The sequence below is a fragment of the Leopardus geoffroyi genome, chromosome B4, assembly GCF_018350155.1.
Source record: "Leopardus geoffroyi isolate Oge1 chromosome B4, O.geoffroyi_Oge1_pat1.0, whole genome shotgun sequence".
NCBI classification, from domain to species: Eukaryota; Metazoa; Chordata; class Mammalia; order Carnivora; family Felidae; genus Leopardus; species Leopardus geoffroyi.
Genome location: NC_059341.1, coordinates 80,085,774 through 80,107,882, shown reverse-complemented (window position 1 = coordinate 80,107,882; position 22,109 = coordinate 80,085,774). Strand labels below are relative to the sequence as shown.

Sequence of the window (22,109 nt, the reverse complement as noted above, 5' to 3'; positions counted from 1 at the left end):
CAATGGGTCTATCTCTATGCTTCCTGAAGCCTTTGTATCCACTTAGAGCATTTTGGGGGGAGGTGGGAGGTGGGAGGAGAGAGAAAGAGGGAGGGGAGGGGAGGGGGGGGGAGAGAGAGAGAGACAGAGAGACTGACTCGCAAGCAGATTCCACGCTCAGTGTGGAGCCTGACTTGGGGCTCCACCCATGACCCTGGGATCATGACTTGAGCCAAAATCAAAGGTCAGATGTTCGACCAACTGAGCCACTCAGGCACCCCCAACTTAAGAGCATTTTGATACCCTTCAGCTTTGTCTGCTGAGGCCAAGCCAGGCCCACCTTTGTCCTGTGGTTTTGCCTCTCTTCCTAACACTCTCAGACTTGGACTCCTGCAAGCTATTCTCACCTCTTTACAGTACCACATAGTGGGAGGGAGCAATAATTTGTCTTCAAATGTTCTCAGATGAACTACACAAAACACAGGGTTTAAATGTTACATCTTTATTACATTAAGGTTAAATCAAAAGGAAATATTTCATATAAAACACTGGAAAAGTCATTTAAAATATTTATCCTAAGGGTTAAATCTAAGAACAGGAGGTAGAACAGTCACATGGCTTCTATCTGTGATAGGACAGCTCCAAGGGATCACCGCAGGGAGACAGGCAAGCCATATGCCACAGGTGCAGCCCCAATAAGATACTTGAGTCGGGGAGCCTGGCGCGCCTGGTTGACATAGTAGAGAAGAGGGGCTCCTGGGCCTGCTCCAAGCCAACCCTGCAGCAGAGCCTCCGTGTAGCGGTCAATGTCACGGTCAGTCACATCCCAGAGGTTACCCAGAAACAGGGGACTGGGGAAAAAAAAAGAACTACAAAGTGAGGGCTCTAAAACAAAATACATGAGGAAGGATTTAGTGTTCAGACCTGGGAAAGAACCTGGGGTGGGGACCTAGGTTAGGCCCTCGAGACTCACCAGCCAGCCATGATATACTTGAGCACGATGCCAGCCCCCTCCAGGTTTCCATGCACAGCCAGGGCTGCGCTGCTGCAGCCAAACAGCAGGGCCACTGCCCGGCAGCCAAGCCGCAGGACGGCCTGTCCATCCAGGAAGCGGGCACCCGCCCCGTGCCCTGCATAGCTAAGGCAAAAGGATGTGAGATGAATCTGACCCAGCAGTAGCCGGCCTCTGGCATGTCTCCGGGGGCGTCCTGAGTCAGCCAGTGGCTTGAAAGCCACAAAACAAACTATGGTGATACCCACCCCCCCTCCCCACTTCCCTGCCCTGAGCACTCACATATATAAGTCATGCTCTGTCAAGGCTGCTTGCACTTGTTCTGGGCTCGGCACCTCCCCAACCACCCCTTTCCAGCCAGCTTCACTGCAGGGAAAAGGTAGGAGTAAGAACTGGGGTCAGCTGGCAAAGAGGGCAGAGGGAATACTAGGCAGAAGGTGGGCTGCAAGCTTTGATTCAGGGGAAAAGGACATGTTGCCCCTCTCTACCCTCCCCCGCCCCCTTTCTTACTCTTCTCCCCCTGACCTGCTAAAATTGGCTCGAAATTGCTCCTCTGTGCTTGACAGATTATTGTGAGGGTTCAGGACGTAGAAGGTATTGCGTGGATCCACCCCTTGGCTTAGCACTGCCGAGGCCCCCGACTGAGGAGAAGACACTGGTGATCAGGATCCTGGTCTGGCCAGAGAGCCCAAGCTTCAACAAACTCCAAACCCCTTTCCACGACTGAACCATCCCATCCCTAAGACCCTCTCCTGTCTTCCCAGATCTCCCTCAATTACTAATCATTCCCCTACTCCCTGAAACCCACCTCTCTGATGATGGAATAGCTGAGCAAGAAGTGGAAGGAGGGCAGCCGAGTGACAGGCAGTGCCCGGAGACTGGGGATGCTCTCCCATGGCAGCTTTTGCAGGTCCTGGACAAAAAGCATGCAGGGATTACCATCCCCAGCCAGGCATCCACAAGCATCAGAAGGGGGCAGAGGGGTGACCTGGTGCCCGCTGCCCACCAGATACGGTCCCTCCAGCCCCCAGCTCCTTACCTTGTCTAGCACTAAGACAAGATGCCTATTGCTTGGTACTGTCTGACCCTGAAGACGTCGTACTGCCTCACTCAGAAGCTCTTGGGCTCGTTCTGGCCAGGCTGGGCACAGCCCATAGGCCAAGGTCTCAATGTCCTGAGGGGTGAGGGTACTGGCACCACTGAGCATGGTCTGCAGGGGAACAGTGGTCAGTGAGGGCCATCGCTCCCATCTCCACTCACAATGGCAGTGGGGGAAGAATTAAGTCCAGCTTCTTCCCCCTCCCAGATTTCTCAACTCACTTTCAGCAGAGCTGCATCAGGATATTCCCAGCCACATTCCTGCAGCAACTTTTGTAGGCGGGAGGCCTCCTGGGCAGGGCCAGGGTCCTCACTGGATGGCAGCAACAGTCCCCTCCAGCAGCCCAATACATGCTTCTCTAGGGAAATGATGAGAGCCTGAATGAGGAAGAATAGAACGTTCGGTCAGAGAGGAGCTGAGGAAATGGGTTTTCCAACGTATATATTTGTTTTACACATCTTCCCGCCAGTTAAAAAGGCAAGAAGCTAGAAACGTTTTTCATTTGCTGAGACTCTGGGGGAGTACAGATAAGATGATTTATCGCATATCACTATGTCTTGACAAATACAAACAGGTGGGCAATGAAAGCTAAACCTGGGAAGCTGATACTTGGGCTTAAATCTTTTTTCTTGTATGTATCCTCAAACATTCTGTTGGCATCACCCCTTTAAGTTTTTAGCTCTTTTTTGAAGTCGTTCTCAAGTAAGATCATTTTTTATTTAGGCTATGCTTCCAGAAAGGACTTGAGGTAACTCGGCACTAGCCCGGACTCCTGAGAGAGAGGACAGTGACACGCAGGGTCACTCCCAGGGCAGGCCTGACCCCACCCCACCTTGGGAGCACACACCTCCATCCTATGGTCCAGTTCTAGCCGTCCTGTCCACCATTCTCGCTTGTCAGTACAGCTGCTGTTCTCTTTCTGTTCCTTCTGGATGGTGTCAAACTCTTTCAGAGCCGAACTCAGAGGAAGCTTTGGGAGATGGGACTGTGAGCTTTCTGCTTGTCCACGTGATCACCACCTCTCCATCCCCCCAGCCGCGGGATATGAGCAGCTTGACCAGAAGCCTACCCCAGCCCAACTTTGCTTGCTGGCCCAGGAAACCTACCTTGCTCTGGGCGGTGGGGATCTGCACAGTAACTGGGGGATTGTCTTTTTCCAGCCGGGTCAGCAAGAGGGTGTTGCCCACGGTTCCAGGCTGAAGTGTGGCCAGAGCTAACACACACACAGTCACCCCTGACACACAGAACATACCCAGAATCATTTCAGCTCTTACAAGGAACTCCCTTCCCCATCTTCTGCACTCAATCCTACCCATCACTCAAGACAATTCTAAAAAAATCTCTGCTCACTGGAGTTCAAGCTGCTCTCCCCGAACAACCCCCTGTGGAGAGAGACCACATCTTGTACTTCGATGTGTCCCTCACAGAAACTAACAAAAGTTCCTGAACAGAGGGAGGCACTCAAATCATCTGTTAATGTGTTTTGTGTTAGTGCAGGGAGACTCTGGACATCTGAACCTACCCCTGAAAAAAGACACTGAATCTGCTAGTAACGCAGAGTGGAGGTTAAAAAAAAAAAGCACAAGACTTCCAAATTTAGGGTATTTCTCTTTGGTGAGAGTAACAAAATGACAATCAGTGAAAAGGGAGGATATGTTCTTCCATAGGGTCATAAATCTACGTTAACTAATGCCTTAAACTCCTTCCCCTAACTCCTTAGTAAGAAGATGCAAAAAAAGACAGGAGAGCCGGCTGAAGCCTGCTGCCATACCGCTGGGGATCAGAGCCAGGCGCTCCTGGAAACTCTCCTTCTCAGGCTCAGGGAATTGACCAGATCCTGAAGCCCTGAAGGAAAAGAGGTGCTGGATGCGGGCCAGGGGGACATCTCCAGGCGTGTCCTGCAGGCTCAGCCTCTGCACCTGGTCTGCCATTTCGAGTGATCCCCGGTGCTTCTGGGCCTTGCTGCAGATAACATAAATAGGGGTGAGTTCTCCCTCCTTCAAAATCTAGACCTTCCTTCCAGTCTGTCCCCTGCATGGGCCTTGGGGAAACTCACCTGAGCTGCCTGTGGAGGTGGGTGAGCAGCTGGTGGCGACAGGTGATGGACACAGACTCAGTGACAAGGCAGGCTGTGGCATAGGGATCCCGGTGGCCCAAGCACAAAGCCAGGAGGCGGCAGAGGTAAGCATAAAGTCCACTAGGAGGGCAATGACTAACCCCACGGAAAGCAATGGTCAATAAGTCACAGATGGAATCCAGGGTAGAGAGACCTAGAGGAAGGTGAAGATACTTGTTGTAGATGAGTCCCATACTGTTTAGCTGATGGAACTTTCCATAAAAGTCCCAACTTTTCATAAAACTTTTATGGAAAGTTTCAAGTTTCCAAGGTTCTATCTCATCTCCCACTTGGGTAAAAAAAGCTACCATTAATGCAGGGCAATGTGCCAGGTGGGATGCTATGCAACTTACCTCAACTCACCCCATCCCCCCAAACCCCATTTTATAGGTAAGTAAATAAAGGCTCAGAGAGGCTGAGTAACTTGCACACATCTAGTGAAGAGAGTGATGGGATTCAAACCCAGGTTCAAAGGCGACCGGATCTAGATGAGGATCCGAAGACAGAACCATGGGCAGGCCACAAGGGCATCAGATCAAGCAACCTAGAGGCTCGCCCTCTCCTAGTAACCAGACCTCAGTGGTTAGCCTCACCAATGGCTACAGGGGCAGAGGAGAGTCGGAGCCGAGGACCAAGACCCTTGTCTCTCTCCTTGTCTGGGCATGGGACCGGCAGCTCCTCTTTACTGGAATCACGTCTCAACACTTCACATTCTCCTATGGCTGTATCAGATCCTGGAGCTGGTGCCTTCCCACCTAGGGAGAGAACGTGACTTTCTGTAGTTTCTTCCTCCTGTCGTCTCCTTTGTTCTTTCTAGGATCCAGTCCCGGAGCCAGGAACAAAGTTGTATTTCTGTACTGTCTTTGGCATCAGTTATTTCTTGTGCTTTGGTCCCAGGGCAACCCCGACCCCCAAAGATGTATGCACCTTCTACCTCCCACCGTTACCATCTTACCTGAGGCTGAGTCTTCCCCGTCAGAGCCCCTGAGGATCTCAAAGCTCATTTCCATCTGGTTGTCAGTCATTTCCTCCTCAGGGATGGTCCTCATGATCTCAGAGCCCAGCTCCTCACAGTGTCCTGATGTCACCTTCTTGGCCCTCCGGCTCCTACCACCCAGGCCTGGGAGCCCAGGGGCACTACTTGAGGCTGCCACTGCAACTGTCTTCAGGCTCGGGTTCTTCCTGGCCTGGCCCCGGCCCCGGCCCCGGCCCCGGGAAGCAGTGCCCCGTCTCTTGGGCCCCTCTGCAGGCCGTGCCTCAATTGAGACAGGGTCTTCCAAATCACTGTCATCACTGAAGTTCACCTGGGATGGGTGGGAAAGGGAGAAGGGCCAAGAGGCCTTCAGTGATAAGACATCTGCCAGCAGGTGGTGCTGCAGAGGCACACTCTCAGAGGCCTTTGGTGGAAGATTTAAAAATTAACCTCTCCAATTGAGGCAGCTCAATCAAGGGCCAGGACTCTTGGGTGCGGAAGGAGGGAGAGGAGGGAGGAACAAAAGGACAAAGGATGAAAAGGAAGAGGAACCACAGAGTTAAGGAAAGCACCTTCTGTTTGAAACAAAGATAGAATTGTCTTTCTGTGCAGGTTAACAGTAGAGCTGAAGGCCCCACCAGGCCCTGGGAAAGGCACCTATTCTGAATTCTCCAGAACCACCCCACCTGATACCAACACCACCCAGCCGCAGTCCCACCTCACCTTGAGGCGCGTCTGGACCCTCTGTTGTACTCTAGGGGCCTTGGGAACCTCAGGCTTGCTCTTTGTAGGGAGGACTTCCTCAAACACAGTAAAAGGGACTCGAGTGCCTGCTGGCCTGACCTGGCCTGGGGGCTTCGGTGTACAGGGCAGTCCTCCACCTTCCAGACTTTTCAGAGAGGTATTATGGAGGGGCTGGGTAGATGAGGCTGCCCGCTGACGCCCCCTTCCAGAAAGTTTTTGGCTTCGCGGCTTAGAGGGCTCTGAGCCTGGGGAGGGTTTTACTGATGGTGGCTGCCAGCCCCAGGAGCTTGCAAAAAGTTGGGTAGTGCAGCAGTTGAGGCCGGCCAGCTTTGCAAGGGCCCGAATCAAGAGCAGGCTGGCTCGCCAGGGCTCCAGGTGGGGTACTCGTGCTGCCACAAACTTCAGCCCCGACTCCAGGACCTTCCCCAGACTCTTGTGTGATGGCCGGTTCAGCCCCTCCAGTGCCAGCTGTGTGTAGGCCTGAGCCAAGATCTCATCCAAGAGGCTCGGGACAGGGGAGGGAGGTGCTTTGTGATTCAGGGTAGTTTGTAGAGCTTGGGTGAGGCGCTCAGTGGCTGCAGGGCAACCCTTTAGCACGACCTGCAGCAGATCCAGACCCTGGGCCTGATGGCCCAAAGCCAGCCTCACCCCCGCTGTGACCAATGCCCAGCGCAGACAGACTGCCGAGAGCACGGGGCTGGCACAGAGCAAGCAGTCACACGTGGGCAGGTGGGTCAGGAAGCCGGGGCTGGGCTGGGGCTTCGCTTTCAGGACAGGGGAGGAGTTAGTAGAAGGTGCCACAGGACCTGGCTCCTTGGCCACAGTGGCTATCAGCTCCAGGGCAGGGCCTCTTAGGAAGGGCTCCTCTTCAGGGAGCTCTGGAGGACGACGGATCCGGGTCTGCTGCTTGCCCTTCTGCAGGTGGACTTTCTTCACTGAGTCCAGGTGCTGGGCTAGCCCGCCAAACTCTGGGGAGAATGGAGCCAGAATTACAAAACTGGGAGAAGTGATACCAAGTGCTACCTGAGCTACCCCAGGGCCCAACTCCTTAATATAGGTGTTATTTACTTACTGCTTGTATGGATTACTGTCTGATCGGACTAAATATTAATATGGCTTATTTTTGTTTTCAGTAAAATCCCTAATGTTTCTTCCCATCCCATAATAGATAAACCCAACCCGCAAAACCCCCATACCTGCACCTGAGACGGCTACATAGCTCAGGAAAGCAGGTGGGCACCAGGAGGCCCACGTCTTTATCCTGGCTCTGGGCCCCAACTAGGCCCTTGATCCTGGTCCAAAACACTGAATTTCTCAACTTCCTCATTTTACAAGTGAGAAAAAAAATCCATGTGTCCACCTGACTTTCCAGGGTTTTGTGTGGGTCAAATGAAATACGAGGGAAAAGTGGTTGATAAGAAAAAATGTACCATAAATACACTATTTTATTATTAATTTAAGCCCTCCTGAGGACACGACATTTGTGCTGTCCAATAGAGTGGCCACTAAGCCACAATGTAGCTACTGAGCACATGAAATGTGGCAAGTGACTGAGGAATGAATTGTAAATTTTATTTAGATTTAAATAGCCAAAATGTATTAGGCAGTGCTGAAAAGTAGAGCCACATTGGGTTAGTCAGATGGGCGAGCCATCTGAAGGAGGGACACCAGTGGTCTGATTGAAGCAGAAGAGTTAGAAGTCCCTGATTTAGGGGCGCCTGGGTGGCTCAGTCAGTTAAGCATTCGACTTCGGCTCAGGTCATGATCTCACGGTCTGTGAGTTCGAGCCCTGCATTGGGCTCTGTGCTGACAGCTCAGAGCCTGGAACCTGCTTTGGATTCTGTGTCTCCCTCTCTCTCTGCCCCTCCCCTGCTCACACTCTGTCTCTGTCTCTCTCTCTCTCTAAAACATTTAAAAAATTAAAAAAAAAAAAGGTCCCTGATTTAGAAGGAACTCACACTTTCACATACAAAGATGTGTCGTAGTGTTTGTGTGCCACTCCCGCCACTGCCTGTGGGTGTGGGGGCATGGCTGCTCACCTGTGCAAGACTCCAGTAAGAACAGAACCTGCTGCAGGTCCGACTCACAGAGGTCAATGTCAGTGCGTGCCAGCTCCAGCTCCGCCTTCAGCACCAGGAACAGGGCACACCTTGTTGGGAGAGGAGGTGACAAGCAACTCGTGCAAGTCTTTGTGTTGCTGAGTCCATCTTCCTGTCCCTTTCACTGGCAGCACTGGGGCAGGCTCCTAGCCTCTGGAGGACCTCTACTCTCTCGAGCTGACTTCAAGTCTACCCTGGGAAAACTCTCTACACTTCTCCCTCATCCCCAGTCATCTTTGTGCACGAGGACAGGATTTCCCAAACCACATTCCCACCCAAAAAAAAGGATCCTGTGGGCAAAGGGACTTAGGGAAACATGGTACACCAGCTCTCCCTTTTGGAGAGTTACAATGTGATTGGCGTACTGAAGGATGTGAGAAGTCCTACAGAAAATAAAAATGTCTAAGCTTGGTTAAGTCGGCATTTCCTACTTACTGAGCCATGGGATACGTTCTCCCAACCCCTCCAAACATAACACGTAAATCTGTGGAAGAGTTTGGGACCCCAGAGTCCAGGATGTGGGCACTCAGGTTCTGGAATGGCCTCCTCTGGCCTGTACTCACTGGTGTGGTAGCTGCAGTTTCGTCGTAAGTTTCAGGGCATCCAAGCAAAAGGCCTTGGCTTCGCTCACACAACCCAGATGGCCCAGGCGGGAGACCAGCTTCTCTGAGCAGCTCAGCACCTCTGTCAGAACCTGCCATTTTTGTACCAGATTTTCACCTGGTACAAAGGAGAGAGACGAGACCACCGTCACTCAGTCACAGCCTGGATCCTCTGGAGGCAAAGCTGGCAGCCCCACCATCTGGCCTGTTCATTCCCACTGGGCCTCGCTCTCCTCCTCAGACTCACCATAGTCCAGAAATGGGGTCTCCACAGCCGCCTTCTGAATCGAGAGCACGTCACTGCCCAGGAGCAGGAGGATAATGCTTCGGAGGAGCTTATGGGAGTCGACGAGTGCAATCTCAGGCGTCTGCCAGCCTGTGCAGGGAGTGGCGGGGGGACAAGAAGGGAGATGATGCCGCCAGAACTGCCACCACCTTCACCTACTAAGATAGCAAATGCAAAACGTACTGCCGCTGTTCTTCTGTGCCTAAGGCAGACAGAGCGAATCAATCACAGAACTCTTTCCCTTAGACCACGTGGGGCCTCAGAACCCTTGTTAGTATAGCATTCCAGCCAGGTACTAAGCAATCGATCAGTCGGCAGACAAACAGAGACTCGTATGCTGTCCCAGGCCTACTCTGTGCAGCCTCTCAGTGGGCTAGTCCACACAGTTGGGACAGCAGAGGGGACAAGGGCTTGAGAAGAGCTGAGAGTGGACGATCCACACCACTTGACCACAAAGGGCCATCATCCACCCTATTCTTTCACCTTGGGCACAGAGCTGCTCCCGCAGGGAGGCTGAGAGGCTGTCTGATGAGAGGCTGAGGTACGATGCCACCACCTGCAAGGCCTGGACACGCAGCAAGTACCAGGCCTTGGATGATCTCTGGAGGGCAGGGTCCCGAAGCACAGACAGCAACAGAGAGGCACCCTCAGTCACCTGGGAGACAGGGAAGGCCAGAGAAGAGTGGTGAGTGAGGTCAGAGCAGCGATTCAGAGCTTAGGATGCCCCTAAAGATCATCTGGCCCAGCCCCTGCTTTTGAGAATGATAAAAGCTGTGGAGAAAACGACAGCCTGAGAGGGCGCAAGACGCAGACAAGTCACACAGTTAGGCTGTGAGAAAACTCAGGTTTTCTGCATCTCACTTGATTTCCAATTTGGGCTCCATTGCCTTCCTGGGATCAATGTCATCTCTGTCTCTAGTCACAGGACAGTGTGACTGAGGCAACTGGGAAAGAATAGAAAGGACAAGGCTGGGAAACAGCACTGCTTCTCACGGTTGGGAATACTCTTCCTAGCTCCAGGGAAATCTCAGAAGCCTGAAAAATATCCCGAAAATCCTAAAAATCCTTCCAATACCTGGGAACTTCAGGGGTTAAGAAAGTGAGAAATACCTTCTCGTGAACACAGTAGAGCTGACTTCGAAGTAGGTTACAGGTTAGCGAAAGGAGCAGGTACGTGTCAGTGTTGTGATCCAGAAGCTTCAGGCTTGAGTCTGCCTCTTCCAGGTATAGCTAAGAAAACAATCATGGGATTCGTGAACATGCTGGTGAGGAAAGGCAGCCAGACTTTTCAAATTAAAGTGGATTAAAACACTTGCAAGGAAAATGCAGAACACCTCCAACTCAGTATTCAATTATTTCATATATTATAATCTACAACATGAGAGTTAATCACTCGCTAAAATGTTCATTTAATATCTTTCGGTTAACCGCTATGTTAGAAAGACATAGCTGAATAAGGAATAAGCAGGACTTTCCATCCAATAGCTTGCAATGCAGTGGGGGTGCAGACACACCTGTGCAATCGTGACACAATGCCATTAGTAGTATGGGGACCCAGGGAAAGTAGGTGATTCTGCCCTTGAAGAAGAGGATGTATAAAATACTTCATGAGGGAGAGGACAATTGAGCTAGGCCTTGAAAAGAAAGTAGAAAAAAGGTGGGTGGAGGAGGTATATTTAGGGTGGAGGGGCTAACAGAACCAAAGGGAGGGAGGCACATACAAGGCTCTAAAGTAACTGGCGTAGATGGACAGAAGTTCCATGGTGGGGAGTGGCAAGAAAAAACGTGAGCCAGGATACAGAAGGTGTGCAATACCAAGTAAAGTGTCTAGACAGTATCGTCCTACAGGTAATGAAGAAACCAATGAAATCCTTTAAGCAGGAAAAAAGATGAGATCAGATCTGTGCCTTAAAAGATCATGTTAGAAGACAAAAGGGGCCTCCCTGCTGGAGGCAGGGAGACCAGCTAGGTGGTGTTGGAGCAGTCCTAAGTGAGTGGAGAAAGGGCGACTAGGGCAAATGGTGGGGAAATACAGGATTAGTGGTGTATTTCTGGTGCAGGATCTATAAGACTTAGGAAACAATGGTTTTGCAGTGAGAAGGAAAGACGCTTCCTCTTCCCACAGCTGCCTCCCAACCACTCCACACTTTACGACCCTCCAGCAGGATGTGGCAGTAGAAGGCAGGGAAGATGCCCCTTCAGTATCTTGTCTTCTCAGAGAAAAGATGGGTCACTAAAGCCAGGTCCCCCCGCAGCTCCGGGCTTGGCTGGCTGGGCACTCACCTGGGCATAGCTGGGACAGCCGAGCATCAGGAGCAGCTGGCTGGCGTGGCAGGAGGAGCCGGCTGCCTTCGCGTGGTCCTCCAGTCTCTGGGAGACAATCCGTACGAGCAGGAGGACCTCCAGAGCCTGCAGGGGCTGGTCAGCCAGGAGCAGGAAGTTTACCCAGCTCCTGCTTGAACCTCCCTTTCTACCCTCTGCTCCTCAGCCCTTTGAGACCTTGGTCTGACTTCAGAGCCTGGATGAGGTGTGGCTACAGACAAGGCCACCACCTGCCATCCTCAAGAAGCCTGAGATAAGAGCAGCGAGGGAGCCTACCACCATCCAGCCTCCCGCGTGAAAGCTTAGGTACCAGTCAGCGTCGACAGCTGGGAGTTACCGAAAGCTTACTATGGGCCAGGCACTGTGCTGAGAGGTTTACATCAGGGCAGGGGGATGGGCGAGACAGGCAAGAGGATCAAGAGGTACAAACTTCCAGTTATAAAATAAGTAAGTCGCGGGGCTGAAAAAGTACAGCACAGAGGGTACAGCCAATAACATTGTGATGATAATGTATGGTGACTTCCCTCACCATGGTGAGCACTGAGTAACGCACGCTATTGCCAAATCACTATGTTGCACGCCTAAAACTAATATAATATTGTGTGTCAACCATACTTCAATTCCTCTTAATGTTTACTTACTTTTGAGAGAGAGAAAGCCTGAGCAGGAGAGGGACAGAGAGAGGGGACAGAGGATCTGAAGCGGGCCCTGTGCTGACAGCAACGAGCCTGATGCGGGGCTCAAAGCCCTAAACTGTGAGATCGTGACCTGAGCGGAAGTTGGGATGCTCAACCGACTGAACCACCCAGTTGGTTCAAGCCCCACATGGGGCTCTGCGCTGATAGCACGGAGCCCGCTTGGGATTCTGTCTCCCTCTCTCTCTGCCCCTACCCTGCTTGCTCTCTCTCTCTCTCTCTCTCAAAATAAATAAAAATACACTTAAAAAAAAAAAAAAAAGAATTCATAGATCTAAAAAAAAAAAAAAAAATTGAAGGGACACCTGGCTGGTTCAGTGAGGGGGGCATACAAAGTTGTGAGTTTGAGCCCCACATTGGGTGTAGAGATTACTGAAAAATAAAATTTGAAGTGAAACTTCAAAAGTCATAATAAAAATATCAAATTGTCAAAAAGAGGGAGTTCACGTGCATCAGCTCTTTTAATCTTTCATAGTGACTCTAACCCCAATTTTACAGATGACTATAGACTAAGAGGCTTAAGACTCACGCAAGTTAAGTTGCTTGCCCAAATTCACATCACAGGTACGGGGGAGAGCCAAGACTCAGATCTAGCGCTGAGGCAGCTTCCCTCGATTCTCATGCTAGAAATATGGCCTAATGGCCACAGTAACAAAGATCTTTTTTATGTACCATGTTCTTTTTCGGAGGTTCCTAATGTGGGGTCCAGGGGAGAGCTTCAGGGAGTCTGTGAAATGTCCTGATGTTTCATGTAAAAATGTAAAATTAAACCTATAGGCATCTATGTATGTTTCAGAAAATACACAGCTCAAATTACCTAAGAATTAATAATAACTATATCTGACATTTGAATATGCCACTTAAGGACACCATGAGGTAGTGCTATTACTGTCCTCATTTTAGACACAAGGAAACCTGGGCTTAGGAAGTTACGTCACTTGCCAAGGTGAGTTAAAATAAAGGACGAAGCTTGTATTTCAACTTAGGAAGCCTGGTGATAGAGGCCACAACGGGCTACATGGCTTCTTAGCAGATACACCAGCCAAAGAAGAGGAAAGAGTGGGCTTCTGGCGTGTGTTAACGCCCTGCCCCATTACCTTTGCCGCCAGCTGATAGAGGGCTGCTAGGGTCTGCAGTGAGGCTGCTGTCTGCTGGAGACACCGTACAGCAGGGGCTTGTGCCTTTGTAAGCACCTCCTTCCAAAGGGCCAGTGCTTGGTCCAGGCATTTGGACTGAGCTAGAAGTCAGAAGAAAGGGACCGGCCATTCTCTCAGTGTGGGCCATCTGGGGAGAATGCAACCTTCTTCGTAACGCCCTCTGCCCTCTGTGCCCACCTCCCGCCCTTCTTCCTTTCCCCTACCTGGGGTCCCCATTCTGCTCTTAGGAAGACACAGAGGAGACCCCATCTAGCACACTACATTCACAACCCTCACCGGCATCTGCAGCCAGGTTGAAGGCAATGTTACTGTATAGGAAACGATCTTCTTGGAGTTTATCTTCATAGTTCAGGTCATTGACTTCAAATTCCTCCAGGTTATTAGGGGCCTGGGCTCTCCGATCCCGCTCAATACCCTAGATGGGGGGGAGGGGGGATCAGGATAAAAAGCAGGGCTGGCACCAGCTTACTGTGGGCCTGGGGGAAATAATCCAGTTCTGCTAAGCCCCACAGAAGCCACACTTACTTCCTGCATTTTGGTCTCCAGGGTACAAATGTAGAACCATAGGAGGGCCTGTGCTTTATCATCCAGAAGCCGATCCTTGGCCTGGGTCTCAGGCCTCACAGACTCCAGAAGCTGTAGGGCTTCCTGGATAGCATCCAGGGCAGAGCTGAAGGGAGAGGATGGACTTAAGCTGGGCCCATGACGAGTACCTGCCATAGTGTCCTGGGAAGGACCTTCTGCAGGATAGCCGGCCCCACACTTTGAATGAGTGCCCATGGCCACAAACTGAAGTGGCTGCTCAGGGACTTGGGAGAGGGAAATGGCCTCTGAAAAGGGTAAGATGACCTAGGGTGAGAAGCAAGAGTGGCCTCCCCAGCTATTCTTCCTCACCAGTTGGTCTGCTGGGCAAAGTCATGGTAGCAGAGCACCTGAGCCAGTTCCACCAGGTGGGTGGCTCGAGCCCAGGCCCCAGCCGGTGTCTCCTCAGGGCTCAGCTCCAGCAGGTCACAGATGACGTTGAACCGTTCCTGCCCTGTGTCCGCTCGCACAGCCTTATAGGCCTGCAGCTCCTCCCTCAGCAGGAAGACCAGGGTCTCTGGGTCCCAGCCACTCAGGCTGTCTCGCAGAGTCCTAAGAGAAGGCAGGCCCAACGCCATGTCAGGGAGTCCGTGAAGCATGGAGCTTCTGCCCCGTGCCAAGGAGTCCCAGCCTTGGCTTGCTGAGAGGTCACTGACTTCCCAGTCATTAAAGCAAGGGCATTGCCTGTCCCCGCTGCTCCCCTATACCTAGCACAGTGACTGTCATATAGTAGGCATTTGATAAATAACAACAAACAGAGGAATCAGTGCCTTTTTTCAGACAGAAGGATACACGAGACCACCAGTACCAAAAGCTAGCCCTAGCCAGGGAGCAAACATGGTTGTCTCCCTCCCCGCCAACTCACCTCAGCTGTAGCTCCTTGTCTCCTGCTCTGGCTGCATCCATCTTGATCCGAACCCAGAAGGTGACAGGCTCAGCCATGTGTTGGGGGCCACAGGGCTGCAGGGCTGTCAGCCACAAAGTCACCATCTCGCAGCCCTGGGCCTGTTTACCCAGTTTCTTCAAACTCTCTCCATGCAGCCGGAAGCACCTGTGCAACTGACCATAGAAAGCAGAGACCAAACTGCAGAGAGGAACCACCGAGTCCGTAATAGTGGGGGAGTACATGCCACACAGGTACATACACCACCAGGTGTTCCGCCAGCCCCCAAGCCTGCCCCAAGGCGGAAGACACCAAAGCACTAAACACCCCAGGGGTTCTCAATCTGAGGCTTCAATCCACCCCACCCACATATTTATGTCCACAGCCCTAGAAACCCGTTTCTCCTCCTGTAACCCCTCTCTCACAAGTCAGCGTCTTCTCAGTCCGAAATGCCAGGCCATCCTTGACCTTCCTTCCGCACCCCACCCCCCCCACCCTGTCACAGCCAGTCACTTGCCAAATTAATCCCGGGCTTCTTGCACCCATTCCCTTCTTCCCATCCCGCAAGACGCTACTTCAGTTCAGATACCCACCCTTTCCGGCCCAGGCTACAAGAGCAGTGGGGGTGCCCACTGTTGTCCTGGTATCTTGTTCATTCACCATAGTGATGCCAGAGAAACTCAAAATGCCAAGCTGATGTCATGCCTTCCTTTGAGAGGCTCATCTGCCTCACTCAAGATGAAAACCAAGGCCCTCTACAACCCATCTCACCTGCCACTCCAGCCAACCCTTCATTTCATGGGTCTCCTTGCGATGGTTCTCACTCTGGTTACTTAAAGGGCCTCCTCGGGGAACTTTTAAAATAACCAGATGCGTGGGCTCTAGCACCAGAGATTCTGATGCAATCGGCTTGGGCCAGGCATCAGAATGAGTTTTTTTAAGTACATTCAGGGGATTCTAACATGCAACCAGGTTGAGAACCACCAGCTTGAACGTGGCTAAATATAAAAAGTGAGACCATTAAAAAAAAAAAAATAGTAATAGTACAAGTGAGGTGTGGAAGACACCGTCCCAGGTACTTGGCTCTTAACACGCTACTGCAGGGCAGGGTCCTGGCCAGGCCCTTTCATGCTACTCAGGCCTCCAACATAACCTCCCTTCCTGCCCTCGTACCTTCTCAGGAGACACCTCAGGATAGGTGTCCGGCTTCACCAACCCCAGGTGCTGACAGAGGGGCTCAGAGATGGCACAGGCCTCGGAATACAGCTTGTGACTATAGAAGCTGTAGGCCAAGTTACTGGTGTAAGAGGCTGCAAGTGAGAGAGAGAATAGTTGACAGCGGAAATAGTTCCCACTGCCACTCTCCTGTTGGAGAGGCAGTAGAGAGAAGCTCAACCTGTGGCCGGCTCAGTAGCTTCCAGATCAGACAGGAAGCCCTACTGCTAGGGAATGAGATAGGGGCAGCTCTCCCCTACCTGCTCCAACTCAGCCCGTGACGTCCATTCCTGTAAGGCACACCCACACCAGCGGCTCCTTTGCACTTGTTTTACAAGTGCAAGCTGAGTCTTCATTCCTACACAGGGCCCATTTCCTCACATGCCAATTTTTGCCTTCATCTTCCTCCAAAGGGCAGCATTTTGGGGTTAACGCTCTGGCCTATCCCTTATCTCCTCCTTCTCTCATTCCACGAAAGCCACACTAGGAGCCTCCTTGCTGTTTCTTGAACACACCAGGATAGTTCCTGCCTTAGGGCTTTGGCCTTGACTGTTTCTTCTGCCAAGGATGTCCTTTCGCAGGTGTCTACATGGCCAACTCCATCACATCCTCCAAGTTTTGCTCATGTCACCCTCCCAAGCAGGCCTATCCTGACTCTATTTTAAGTGGTAACTTGCCCCCTCACCCACCCTGAACTCCTAATTCCCTTTCTTATCCTGCTCTATATTCCTTCCCCCCCGCCCCCACATTTCTTATCACTTTCTAACATATTGATAATTCAATTATTCTGTTGCTTATTATCATTCTCCCCTAACCAGACTGTGGCTTCGTGAGGGCAGGGATCTTTGTTTCGTTTACTGATACACCCAAGTCCTCACAATAGTGCTTGGCACATGGTAGGTGCTCAATAGATATTTGTTGAATGAACAAAATTTGCCCTAAACTCTAGTTTATGCAGCTTTTTGGCTATCAACACAGATGGCTGGAAAAAATTAAGTCAGGCTTCAATATTCCGGGAAGAATTTTCAAACTAGTAATTTTTGTGACTGCTGATGATATTTTCATCTCAATGGGTAGGTTCAACTACTGAATATATAAATATGAAAAGTTCTGGGGCACCTGGGTGGCTCAGTTGGTTGGGCATCTGACTTCGGCTCAAGTCATGATCTTGCAGTCTGTGAGTTCAAGCCCCATGTCGGGCTCTGCGCTGACAGCTCAGAGCCTGGAGCCTGCTTCAGATTCTGTCTCTCTCTCTCTCTCTCTGCCCCATCCCCTGCTCTCACTGTGTGTGTGTGTCTCAAAAATAAAAGAAAAACATAAAAAAAAAAAAAGAAAAAAAAAAAAAAAAAAAAAAGTTCTCCAAAACTTTTCAGTGACTGAACTCATTGGGTTCGTATAATTTAATGGGGCCATCCTTTTTATAAACTGAAGGGAAAACGTATTATAAAATACAAAAATAGACAAAACTAAAGTATGCCGTTAGGATAATGGTTGCTTTGAGGAGGGGGGTTACTAGGAGGGGGGCAGAAGGAGGGGTTTCCCCAAGGTCTAAATCATGCTCTTACTTGACCTAGACGTTGGTTAAAAAGTATGTTCAGGGGCGCCTGGGTGGCTCAGTCGGTTGAGCGTCCGACTTCAGCTCAGGTCACGATCTCACAGTCTGTGAGTTCGAGCCCCGCGTCGGGCTCTGGGCTGATGGCTCAGAGCCTGGAGCCTGCTTCCGATTCTGTGTCTCCCTCTCTCTCTGCCCCTACCCCGTTCATGCTCTGTCTCTCTCTGTCTCAAAAATAAATAAACGTTAAAAAAAAAAAAAAATTTAAAAAGTATGTTCACTTTGTACTTTTCTGTATGCACGTTTCAACTGAAAGGGTGTGGAGAAGTATATATGCAGATTTATTTATACATAGTACATCTCCAGAATGATACGTAAAAAATTGATCGTATTAGTTGTCTCAGTAGAGGGGAACTTTGTGACCAGGATTAGGAGAGAGAGACTTTAGACTACATGCCTTTTTGCGCAATTTGATTGTTGAAGCATTTTTACCTGGTTTCTAAAAAAAAATTTTAAGTTATAAATATTCTTTAAAACTTGGGGTGCCTGGGTGGCTCAGTGGGTTAAGTGTCTGACTTCGGCTCAGGTCATGATCTCATGGTTCGTGGGTTCGAGCCCCATGTCGGGCTCTGTGCTGACAGCTCAGAGCCTGGAGCCTGCTTCGGATTCTGTGTGTCTCCCTCTTTCTCTGACTCTCTCTCTCTCTCAAAAGTAAAAATAAACATTAAAAGTAAACATTAAAAAAAATAAAACTTCTAGAAAGGTCATAGGGGCGCCTGGGTGGCTCAGTTCGTTAAGCATCCGACTTTGGCTCAGGTCATGATCTCGTGGTTTTTGAGTTCAAGCCCCACATTGGTCTCTGTGCTGACAGCTCAGAGCCTGGAGCCTGCTTCGGATTCTGTGTCTCCCTCTCTCTCTGCCCCTCCCCTGCTTGCACTCTTGTCTCTCTCTCAAAAATAAATAATAAAAAAATATTAAAAAAAAAAAAAAAGGTCATAAAGCTGCATATCAGGTACAAACATTTTCATGAAAGAAAACACCAAATCATGTTTCAAAGTCAATGACAAAAAACTTGTGTCTGCTATCATAAGTTAGCCTTATCATTTCTCTACTACTATAAATGTTTAAAAAAATGTTTTTTAATGTTTTATTTATTTTTGTGAGAGACAGAGAGACAGAGTACAAGCGACGGGGGCGGGGGGCGGCAGGCAGAGAGAGAGGGAGACAGAATCCACGAAGCAGACTCCAGGTTCTGAGCTGTCAGCACAGAGCCCAACATGGGGCTCGAACCCATGAACATGAGATCATGACCTGAGCCAAAGCTGGATGCTTAACCAACTGAGAACCCAGGCACCCCTGTAAATGTTTATAAGTACAAGTGATGAGGGTCACTTAAGAACATTTTTTCACTGCCTCCTTAAACCATAAAGAGCCCCCAAGGTGGTCAGAACCATCCAGCAAGTGCTGTTTGTCTGCCTAGTGAGTGATGACCTTCCCCCCTGCATCTGGGCCCCAGGGCACTAACCAGTCATGCCCAGGTAGTTATTCAGCTCTTGGCCTGACAGGCTCTGTAAGGCCTCCAGCATCCAGACCACAGTAGATTTGCAGCTTTCCACCAGCTGGGCCAGGTCAGCCAAATCAGCTACCTAAAGGGACAAGAAGGTCTTGAGAGTGAGAAGAGACAGAATAGGTCCAAGGTGACATCTACCCCACCCCAAACCCAAAGCAACTCCAAAGCTCTACCAGGGCAGTCCAGCAACCCCAGACCCCAGGACCTGTCCAGGTCTTTTGATTCCCAGACAGTACCTGACAGCTTTGCGCAAAGTCATAAACCACCACAGTGTAGAGGTGAAGTCCCTGAAAGTGCATCTGAACCAGAGACTGCCGCTGCTTGGAGGAATCCCCACAGACCTGAGGAAGGAAGGGGAAGGTTGGGTTGAGAGGCAGAGATACAGGATGAGCTCCAAACTGAAGACTGGCCCAGAGTCCTGGAGAGCTGACTCAGCCCAGGGAGTAGGAAGAAGGGCATTAGGAGGGGCCATGGCCCTCCCAGAGTAGACTAGGCTGCTGGTGGCTGCACTAGGCATAATCCAGAGAGCAGCTGACTGAGGAGGGAGCCAGGGCTTCCAGATATTACCAAAGACCTTAGCCTGATAGTCTGCAGAACCACATTCCCACCCTACCTCTAGGTTCTTAACTCACACCATCCTGCAGCTGCCGGATGAGAGAGCAGTACCCGCCAAGAAAAGCAAAGAGGCCCAGAACAGCATCCAGTCCATAGCGTCTCTTGATGCCTCGCTCCAGTCCTGAGAGGAAGAACTGGCAGCTGTCACATAATGCCCGCAATGGGGGTGATGGTGCCTCCACACTGTTGTTCAGGACAGCTGATGCCTTGATCAGAAGCTCGGCCAGTGCCTGGGATCCTCCCTCCCCAGCCTGTAGCAGTTCAACCCCAAGTTGGCATAACTGGAGGCTGGGGGCCAGACTGGTGTTCCTTAGGTAATCATGGGTCTTCTCCACTACTCTCATGGCCTTGGCATGGTGGCCACTCCAGCAGAGGCGACGGCAACGTTCCAGGGTGAGTTCCAAGAGACAGAGGGCCCTCTGGGGAGAAAGAGGACCAGGAGAACCACCTCCCTCACCCACCAAAACTTTGATCACATGCCTGGAGAGCAGGTCATCTAGGAAATCAGCATCGGCTTCATTCAGACTGTGCCCAGTGGCATCAAATAGCTGATGGGCAGCTACCACTCGACAGGCTGTTGGAGAAGCAAAGTGGGGAACCTCACAAGGGGTACTTTCATCCTCCAAGAGTACAAGAAAGCTCAAGGCCTTCAGCCGAGTTGATAATGCAGCTCGCCGCTCCTCCAGGGTTTCTGCTGCCTTCCAAAGCAGAGAAAAGCTGCCTCGTGCCACAGCATCATAGTCCTGGGGAGCAGCTTGGCGAGAGCAATGCACCAAACAGGCATGAAGGGGTTTTGCGAATCGGAGCGTGGCCTCCGGGATTCCCTGTGTGGCAATGTTCCGCAAAAAGATGAAGAGAATTCGTTCCAGGTACAGGGGTGGGCGCTGGGGGGTAGACATCAAGTAGCCATTGTAAGCCAGCTCCGCCAGTTCCAGCAGACTCTCCAGGTGCCTAGGGCAAGCCAGCTTGGCAGTCAGCTGCTGGTTGCAAGCCCTCAAGATGGCATCACAAGCTTGTCTCCTCTCGGCATCAGATCGGCAGCTGGATGAACCAGCTGGAAGCTTGGACAGGAACTCCTAAGAGGAGAGGAAGATGTGATTGGGACCACCAAAGTAGGGACAGATAACTAGAAAGGGGGCTTCTCAGGAGAGGATCCCCTATTAGCCTATCTCTTCATATAAGACAAAAACCCCCAGCTCATCTTGGAAAGCCAGGTGTATCCAGAGCCAGACACAATCCTACCTTCAAGTCAGGCAGCAACTCTTCAGCTTCCTTTACGCTGCTTAGCAAGGTCCCAAAGTTGATTCCTTTGAAGCTCCTCATGGCGTTGGAGGGCTAGGGAAAAGGAGAAGGATTAGAGTAGGCGGAGAAGATTCATAATGGAGGGCAGGAGAAGGGCTTGAAGGCTGCAGAAGTGAGGGGCGGTGGGGGGGGGGGGTGGTGTTTGCAAAGAATCCCATGAGAAATCCTATCGGGAGGGGCGCCTGGCTGGCTCAGTCAGTGGAGCTGTGGGATTCTTGATCTCCGGGTCGTCACTTCCAGTTCCACTTTGTAGAGATTACGAGATTACAAGAAAAGGGAAGGGAAGGGAAGGGAAGGTAAAGGGAAGCTAAAGGGAAGGGAAGGGAAGGGAAGGAGAAAGAAAGACAGAAAGAAAGACAGAAAGAAAGAAACCCTATTCGGGAAAAACGCCCATGTCAGGACAGCAGGCTCCCGTTATAAACGGACGCTTCTGCTTCTCCTTCCTCTCGGGGGATCCGGAGCCTCACTACCCATTCCACCACCCCAACGCTCCATACCGGGAGGCCTCCACTGAGTTCGGAGCTCACCAGGACATCCGGAGGTTTCCCAACCTTCCTTCGCAGAGCCGCCCCTCCCCTCAAGTCAGCGCCTGGACCCCACCTCACCTTGGCACGTACACACGTTCACGAGTTCCTCTGGGCTTTATCGCCCCAGAGGTCGCCTCCCCACCAGGTCCAGGACTTACTCGCCAGAAGAAGAGCTCTGCAAAAACCCAAGACTCAACCTTCGTTTTCCGCGCCAGCCCCCCCTTTCAAATATCTCCAGCGACCAATGAGCGAGAGCTTTGTAACGCCGGCGTGCCGCGCGGCACAGTGGGAGTTGTAGTCTACCCGCCGCGCCGCACCATCACGTGATACCGGCGGCGGGGTCGACTTGCTGTGGGCGTTAAGGCCTCTTGGGGGCGCGGGTTTCCCCATTTACGCCAAGGTGGAGATCCTTAGCTACCCGTTGCTTAGTCGCTATCGGGAGAGCCAGGCCTCTGCCTCCTTCTCCCCTTTATCTTCAGCGCTCAGAGTTTAAATTTCAAGAGAAGAGAAATAGGGTAGACAACAAAAAGAACTTACTTGGAAACTCACGCGGTTTGGGTTACTGGGAAAATAGGGCGTAGCCTTTCCTGGAGTTCTTTAAAAATGTAATTTTCTGAGGGCACTGACAGGAGTACCATGACTTCCAGCCCTCTCTCTCTCTCTCTCTCTCTCTCCCTCTCTCGGCCTTCCAACCTAGCTCTTTACATAAACGGCATTAACTGGATTGTATGAGGAAGACAGAGGATCTAATGCTCCTTGATGGGGTGGGTGTAGAGGGT

At 51.1% G+C, this 22,109-nt stretch overlaps 1 protein-coding gene across 3 annotated transcripts; it reads right to left on the bottom strand.

The window, feature by feature from the left end:
* Window positions 1-465: 465 nt before the first annotated feature.
* Window positions 466-21,588, bottom strand: ESPL1 (extra spindle pole bodies like 1, separase). 3 transcript variants are annotated; one of them, XM_045466692.1, is made up of 31 exons: window positions 21,489-21,588; window positions 20,744-20,836; window positions 19,519-20,577; window positions 19,123-19,227; window positions 18,842-18,962; window positions 15,723-15,859; window positions 14,532-14,725; window positions 13,979-14,218; window positions 13,610-13,754; window positions 13,361-13,499; window positions 13,025-13,164; window positions 11,194-11,328; window positions 10,021-10,140; window positions 9,394-9,565; window positions 8,872-9,000; window positions 8,586-8,742; window positions 7,963-8,072; window positions 5,903-6,891; window positions 5,162-5,510; window positions 4,800-4,961; window positions 4,147-4,360; window positions 3,862-4,052; window positions 3,197-3,324; window positions 2,938-3,060; window positions 2,312-2,467; window positions 2,031-2,201; window positions 1,800-1,904; window positions 1,517-1,632; window positions 1,274-1,357; window positions 953-1,117; window positions 466-830 (listed from the first exon to the last, which is right to left on the bottom strand). In XM_045466692.1, the coding sequence occupies exons 2-31, from the start codon at window positions 20,822-20,824 to the stop codon at window positions 629-631; spliced, it is 6,339 nt and encodes a 2,112-aa protein (XP_045322648.1). In that variant the 5' UTR covers window positions 20,825-20,836; window positions 21,489-21,588; the 3' UTR covers window positions 466-628. The 3 variants fall into 3 exon arrangements, with proteins under 3 accessions (XP_045322648.1, XP_045322646.1, XP_045322649.1); XM_045466690.1 differs by having other exon boundaries at window positions 21,409-21,562; XM_045466693.1 differs by lacking the exons at window positions 466-830; window positions 953-1,117 and having other exon boundaries at window positions 1,517-1,666; window positions 21,409-21,564.
* Window positions 21,589-22,109: the final 521 nt, after the last annotated feature.